Genomic DNA, 7,378 nt, shown 5'->3' on the forward strand with positions numbered 1-7,378 from the left:
TCTCTCTCTCTCTCTCTCTCTCTCTCTCTCTCTCTCTCTCTCTCTCGCGCACATATTTATTATGTATTACATAAACAGGATTACAATAATGTGTTCAATTAATGTATTTATGCACACTTTTTCTACATTTTATCTATTTTTATTATTTCTTCAAACATTTTCATATTCTTTAAATTTTCTATAAAATAAAGCGGGCATAGGATAAACTTTTGGAAAAAAAGAAAATAATACTATCGTTACAAATAAGATAAAATTTCTATCAATTTTTCAATTTCTTTATCGCGTACGTAAATTAAACTGAATATTTATAAATCCGTTTTTACCGTCCTAATAAAGAATCGAACGATATATAAGGATATCGAACAAGCCGGAATCAATCATGTAAATTGATTTTTAATTCACAATTAATATTATTTAATAATGTAAAGAATCACTTCAACTAGCTACCTCCAATTTTATACTTGATTTATCGATTCAATGGCAGTTCCATAAATGAGAAAGTTGAAAAGATAAAAGCGTGAAAACTAGAGAATGATACTCCAAACGTCCCAGAGTTTAGCGGATATTACACAAAACAAAAAAGAATCATTTAAATGAATCTGATCTTTTATAAGAGGACCAAAAAGTCGCGCGCGCGCTCGCGCGCCATAATTTATACTTTCCCAATCAACACAACCGAGCTTAAACAATCAAATCATTTTTCAAATCATTGCAAACGATTCCGGGAATGCTCGATCATCGTAATTAACAGATATAATAACGTTAAACAAAGTGCCGCGTTTGACCAATTTCCCAGTATCGTTGTTTCTTCGTATGCATATGTGAGCACTGTATTCTGTAATTCTTTGCACAGTACATTGAGGATTTGAGCGTTTATATAATCATCTTAGTACATCTATACATTCGATAATTACTCGATCGCAGCCACGGTTGAGCTTCGGATGACGTGGACCACAAACTCCGATTAACTTAATTGGCAATTAATTCGATCGACGAGATGGCTCACAACAAAGTTTCTAACTATATTCTAACTCATCCTCCCTAATCCAATCTTTCCTTCGATTTGTAAGAGAACGTTAGTCTATCCATATTAATTCTATTTATATCAACAAAATACACTATTTAACAATATTACTTGATAGTAGTTATTAATCGCCAATTAAATTAATCAAAGTTTGGTCGAAATCACCCTTAGTGTGACGAGAAAAGCACTTAAATTCACAACTTGCAGCCAATGATCTTTCACTTTTCTTCACCCGCTTTCTGAATACCCAGACTTATTGTTAATTGAAACTGCGACGCTTGTTACTGTATAGTCCTTGATTTACTGTAACAGATTGTATTTATTGTATCTTTAATGTATACAGGATCTAATATCTTCTTCTCCTACTGTAAATTCTACTGAATGTTGTAGTTCGTAGACTTAATCGGCGACCAATTTCTTTCACCACATTGTCAGGACGCAAGAGACGATTATTCGTTTTTTAATTAAGGAGAATCTGTATCGTGCGATATATTGTCTGAAAATACATCAAAAGAGATAAACGAATGCTGATATTACCGAATACTCTTCGTAAATAAGAAATTCATTATAAATGTATTACATTACGTAAGTCTCGCAATTAAAAAAATATTAAAGAAAACCTTATACTTTGTAAGTCTCGAATGTATGATTCCCGCAATAAAGAGACTCCCGCAACGTGAATGTGGCAGAAGAAAGAAGGAAAGACGACAATCTGGCAGGTAAATGATACACATATTACTTACAAATTTTTTTTCAATTTTTTTAGTCTCGTTTTGATAATAAATAATCCATAACAATATATATTTATACACATAGAAATTTACAACTTACGAAGCAGCTACAGCATGTAAATCCTCCATCAACCTCGTTAAATAAAAATAAAATGTAGGTGACTTTTTTCTATCTATCATTCTCGCGAACACCGATATTAGAATTCTACGAGGAAATAGTGGTAACATTCGAGTTCGTGTCCGAATTACATTCATTGTCCGTTCCTTGGAATAAATATTTAAAATGCTGTACGTATGGCTGACAATGTTCCCCCTTCGTGAAGGCCGTGGTGTTGTGCAGTCTCAAATTACGCTGCTCGAAGAACTTAAAAACCGAATGAAAGAGCGTCGCATCGTCGGTAGCTTTCGCTGCCTCTAAGAATTTTCTTGCAGATACTTGATCCGCCATTCCGACCGATCGAACATATCTGAAGCGTAGATACATAATAAATACGTGTCCAAATATTGATAAGATCGAAGATAGCTTTCTAAATTACCGTAGGGCAGCCAATATATGTCCCTTTGATAAAAGCACTTCGATTATCTCCTCGTGTGCATTCCCCAGTCGTTTCAACATGTCCAACGCCAATTGATGTGCCGCCGGATACAGGTTTTCCAGAGAAAGCAGCAAGCAAGCCAAAGGCTTCGAATCGGCAACCACGTGATACTGTAACAACTGATGGAGCTGATAGTAAGCCTTTCGATGTACCAACGTCGTAATGACTAATTCGTGCAAGTAATGTTGCACTGGTATTCCGTGTTCAGCTAATGATCTGCAAAATCAACAATTAGATAAAATAAACTACTCTCGATAAATTTATTGTAAATTATCACCCATTACGACTCTTATGTACCTGATATATTCGAGTAGAACCCATATTATCATCTTTGGTTCTATTGTATTCTCGGGAAACTTAGATAATATGTGACTATACATATCGCTTTGATCGAGTAACAGTTTATACTTAAAATTTTCAGCTACTGTTGTTACATTTTTAACATTATTCTGCAAAGGCGTTCCCATCTGCAATTGATAAACGGACATATTTAATATTGCTCATTACCATATACAATACATATAATAATGTACAAAAAAAGAGAAATATAATCTAAAATTACCTGGTTTTGTATTTCATTTTCTAGATAATTTCTGTATACAAAGTTAAGTTTATCGAATATGGTTGGCATCTCCATTAAACTTACAGGTAACTGGGTCATAAAACTCTGCAGAACTTGTATTAATATCTGCTTAGCATTTGACCGCTGCATTAAAAATTCTACTAGAAGCACCTTATCCGTGATTAAGTTCACCAAAGCTTCCAATCTGAGCTCGACATACCTGTTTCGTTATTGATAAATGAGTGAAGTCATGGGCGAATATAAAGATTTAAATCAAGATGAGATATCGTAATTAAACGTTAATTAAACGTACCATAAACAACCCAATTTTACATCAATTATTATATTTGGTTGAAAAACAACCCAATTAGGGGAATCTGTATAGTGTTAAGATTTAATACTTGGATCAATAATGTTAAGGTATTATTATAAATATTCAAATATTACAATTATATCAACAAGTATTGTTATAATTGTAACATATACTTTCTGATAAAAGGATACATAACTGGCACGGTTGATACATCTGATCGGACAAGGTCGTACCTGGCACTTTAAGATTGAAAGGCTTAATCGGTTTCGCCGTAGTTATACTTGTATGATGCATTACCGTTCCATCGCTCACGCCAGACAGCATAATGTCAAATATCATTGACGTCTACATAAAAATACAAATGTAAATTCCACTATTCTAAATCAACTTGTTCATATTCAACAGTAATACATACCTTTGATGCTTGGTGATGAACAATGATGAGATTATCAACAACATTAATAGCAAATCTACCACCAACGTCCAGTTTTAACATGTGACTCTTTTTAATAGTCATCATTCTGCAAGAAAATGTAGCTGTAGCATTGTGCAGACACTGCGAATTGCGAAGTATGTTCCAAAGCATTGAATCTTACTTGTGTACAGTATAGACATATACAAATGCCGTTCCCATTGAGCGGTTAGCTCCCGGTTGATGCCGTAACAAAATTATACTAGGCGTTCCATATAACACAGCCAATGCTACATCCCTTTCGGAAACAGCCAGCTTCCCTGGTTTCGTTACGCCATGTTCGACTGGAACATCATATCATAAACGTAGAGAAATTTTTTTGCATGGTTAAATATATTTAAGCATACGCTACTTCCTACTAACTTTCAAATTTAGTCAACTTGTGAAGATTGCCGGGTGTAACGTGTAATGCTTGTATTTGATTGCCAACTGTGCCAGATGACAGTAGTACCAGAAAGCTCTTGGGACAGAATACGAACCAATTTACTCCTAAGCTTAAGCATTTTACTGCTCTAACATTGCGTTTCTCTGGATTCACCTGTAACAACAGCGATTTCAGCGCTGACTGTCAAAGTTATCTCCAAATCAAAATAATATAAAACAAACGATATGAGAATTTCGCACTTGAAACAGTTCTACTCCATGATCCGTGACTACAAGTATCTCAGTGCCGTGGGTCCACACGAAGCCTAATATCGTGGCGTTCTTTCCTTTGCACGACTGAGAGTACTCGACGTGGTCCAAACCAGAGACAGGGGAGTAATTAACAAATTCCACCGACGAGTTAGTACGCTGAATCGCAAGTACGTTCATGTCGGGAGAGAACTTGATGGATATTACCGGGCCTTTGTCCTCCATCCGAAAGTTCAAGTTCTGGTCCGGGCCCTTAACGAGCACTCCTGTAACACCTCCCGAGCGGACGGCGAACACCTGTATACAGATTGCATTGTTTGTCACTGTATCGATTGGAGACAAAGGAATTTCACGTGAGACAAAGTCGACTAACTTGCTGTTTCGAATCATCGAAAAACACATTCGTGAGGCAGCTGACCGATTCGAACCTGATGGGATCAGGAGACAGCTCCAGGTAGTAATCATCACTCTTCCCCCGATCATCAGCTTCCATGTCTGGCATATCTGATCATCTGATCCTACCAGACGTTTGACAGTTCTCCGGTGCTGCTTCTAGAGATGAAAGCTCTTTCTTCTCTCAGTACCCTTGTTTTTCCTACCTTTGTTACCGAATTTAGTTGCCTGCCCTACTCCGCACTACTGCATTCTACCTGCCACACAAACGAAGTTACCCAAGTACAAAGTAATATAAACATTTACCAATAGACGGTAATAACATAAGTTACGCATATTGTTATATTTTATTAATCTTGACAGAGAGAAACCTCTGAGAGAGGCCATCCCGGCCTTTTTCATGTGTTGCATTTTCCGACGCGCCGCTTGAGAAAGTGCAACTCAACTATATACGTCGTATCGCTCGGTAACCGCACATGGTTTGCGTCCGTGCTAATGGTTCGTGTCCGAACTAGCCAGCTGGAGGGGATGTTCTGGCCGCGACGGCCGCGCTCGTAGAGGCCCTCCACCACCCCCACCGACTTTAATCGGCGGTCCTCTTTTTTTCCATGTGTGCTTTTTTATCATTTATAATTTTTTCTTATCATAGAAATTATATTTTAAAAATTTATTTTACATTAAATTTATTTTACATTAAAAAATAGAAAATGTACAGAATTGTTATACATTTATATAAAATACAATAAATTTAAATATAATACGTTATACAAAGAAATTCGAGAAATTTATATATACTTAAATTATATTTATATTACAAATACATACATTGATTGTAAACCAAGTCCACTTTCTGGCTGTATTGCTAAAGTTAATAAACATATATATATTACAAATACATACATTTGAGATATTATACTAATGCCAGATTACACGAAGACGTTCGAAATAAGTATAATAATATCAAAATTTACTCTGCAATATATATATAACTTGACTCTACAATATATTTGACGTAATTGTCATAAATTCGTTACCTTAATTATCAAATTTTAATCATCACTCACCGACCGATGCGCAACAGCGGAGTTATTCTGCAATATCGCTACGATGATTCTGTAACAAAGAAATGTAGAATCCGAATTAAAGCAGAGTGCAAGAGAAAGAAACAGTCTATATTTCAAAAAATGATTACTATATAAACACTAAATTTGATATTTTTGTTTATTAAGCAAATTTAATGAAATAATTTTGTAATTTTTTAAGAATACTCTATCCATTGAACATAAGCTTCTATAGAATTTCTAAAATAAAACTCTTTTTCTCTAATTTTTATTTTCTGAATAACTATCCGGTTAAAAAATAAATTACTCATCAGTATAAGATATAATATGTGTATATGTATAAATAAATTATATTTACCGCATGTTGCTCCGCCGGCGCCTGATGCCTCCTCCTAGGCCTCTACCTCCTCTCAGGCTGCTCGGGATGTCAGTTACTGTTTCTTCGATGCGAAGATACTCCTTCCCGCGTGGATATTTTCTGTAACATAAAAATAATCGAATCGATTAAATAATTGTCACGCACATCGAACATCTTATTTGTTATTACGATTAATGTTTTCCTAAATTACTTCTTCGAAAAAAGTCTCTACGTTAGAATCAACTTGAATCAAATTTTTCGATTTATTTTTTTTTACTAATTTATATTCCGAAACACGGTTCAATGTAGCAACTAAATAAAAACAAACGAAAAAAAAATTCTATAATATCTTTAGAAAAAATAAAAAATAACACTTACCAGAAGTGTTAAGTACGCCGATGCCCGATGCCTCTCCTAGGCCTCCACCTCCTCTCAGGCTGCTCGAGATGTCCATCGTGTTCCCTCGATGCGAAGCTGAAGGTCCTTCCAGCGTGGATATTTTCTGTAACATAAAAATAATCGAATCGATTAAATAATTGTCACGCGCATCGAACATCTTATTCATTATTTAGATTAATGTTTTCTTAAATTACTTCTCCAAAAAAGATCTCTACGTTAGAATCAACTTGAATCAAATTTTTCAAATTATTCCTTTTTACTAATTTATATTTCGAAACACGGTATAATGTAGCAACTAAATAAGGATAAACGAAAAAAGGAATTCTATAATATTTTTAGAAAAAATAAAAAGTAACACTTACCAGAAGTGTTGGTACGTTGATGCCCGATGCCTATCCTAGGCCTCCTCCTCCTCTCAGGCTGCTCGGAATGTCAGCTACGCAGCATTCCCTCGCTGCTCCGATGTTACGTTCAGCGTCGTTATTTTCTGAAATATTCAAATGAACGATTCGATTAAATAAAGACAGAAGAGATAGAAAATTTTTGGACATAAGTAACATAGTACGTAAAAATCAATTACACTCACCACTTTCTTTCAGGCTGCTCTGGCCGCAAAATCCACCTCCACCTTATTTGGGTCAAATAGGAGTCTCGAGCCACATTGAGACTCGTGGCAATGCAGTGTGACTTCATCCATTAAGCAAGAAAAATTAAGAAGCCATTTCGGCCATATTGCATTAATTTTACGACGTTGTTGCAAAATAGTCGAAATGTTTCTTGACCTTTCTCACTTAATAGAAATGTAATTGCTAAAAGAAATTAAAAATTATTCTCTA

The 7,378-nt window shown here is 35.2% G+C and overlaps 1 protein-coding gene and 1 long non-coding RNA gene across 2 annotated transcripts; both read right to left on the reverse strand.

Annotated features, from left to right (window-relative positions):
* Positions 1-1,808: 1,808 nt before the first annotated feature.
* On the reverse strand, positions 1,809-5,118 carry LOC112452554 (regulator of MON1-CCZ1 complex). The gene is made up of 11 exons (XM_025012831.1): positions 4,705-5,118; positions 4,323-4,628; positions 4,062-4,236; positions 3,823-3,982; positions 3,642-3,747; positions 3,418-3,571; positions 3,227-3,290; positions 2,914-3,133; positions 2,649-2,818; positions 2,292-2,567; positions 1,809-2,222 (listed from the first exon to the last, which is right to left on the reverse strand). Exons 1-11 carry the CDS (start codon positions 4,831-4,833, stop codon positions 1,961-1,963), a joined length of 2,022 nt encoding a protein of 673 aa, XP_024868599.1. The 5' UTR covers positions 4,834-5,118; the 3' UTR covers positions 1,809-1,960.
* A 1,073-nt stretch (positions 5,119-6,191) lies between these two features.
* On the reverse strand, positions 6,192-6,994 carry LOC112452543. Its single transcript, XR_003040516.1, has 3 exons — positions 6,905-6,994; positions 6,522-6,645; positions 6,192-6,263 (listed from the first exon to the last, which is right to left on the reverse strand). It is a non-coding gene; the product is annotated as an uncharacterized LOC112452543 (long non-coding RNA).
* Between the last annotated feature and the right edge of the window lie 384 nt (positions 6,995-7,378).

The sequence above is a fragment of the Temnothorax curvispinosus genome, unplaced genomic scaffold (assembly GCF_003070985.1).
Source record: "Temnothorax curvispinosus isolate PA1 unplaced genomic scaffold, ASM307098v1 QBEX01003445.1, whole genome shotgun sequence".
NCBI lineage: Eukaryota > Metazoa > Arthropoda > Insecta > Hymenoptera > Formicidae > Temnothorax > Temnothorax curvispinosus.

Coding starts and splice junctions, on each gene's coding strand:
- LOC112452554 (XM_025012831.1), bottom strand. CDS start 4,833: ATGCCAGACATGGAAGCTGATGATCGGGGGAAGAGTGATGATTACTAC. Junction 2,819..2,913: donor AAAATGAAATACAAAACCAG/GTAATTTTAGAT, acceptor TATCAATTGCAG/ATGGGAACGCCTTTGCAGAA. Junction 2,223..2,291: donor CATATATTGGCTGCCCTACG/GTAATTTAGAAA, acceptor TCTACGCTTCAG/ATATGTTCGATCGGTCGGAA.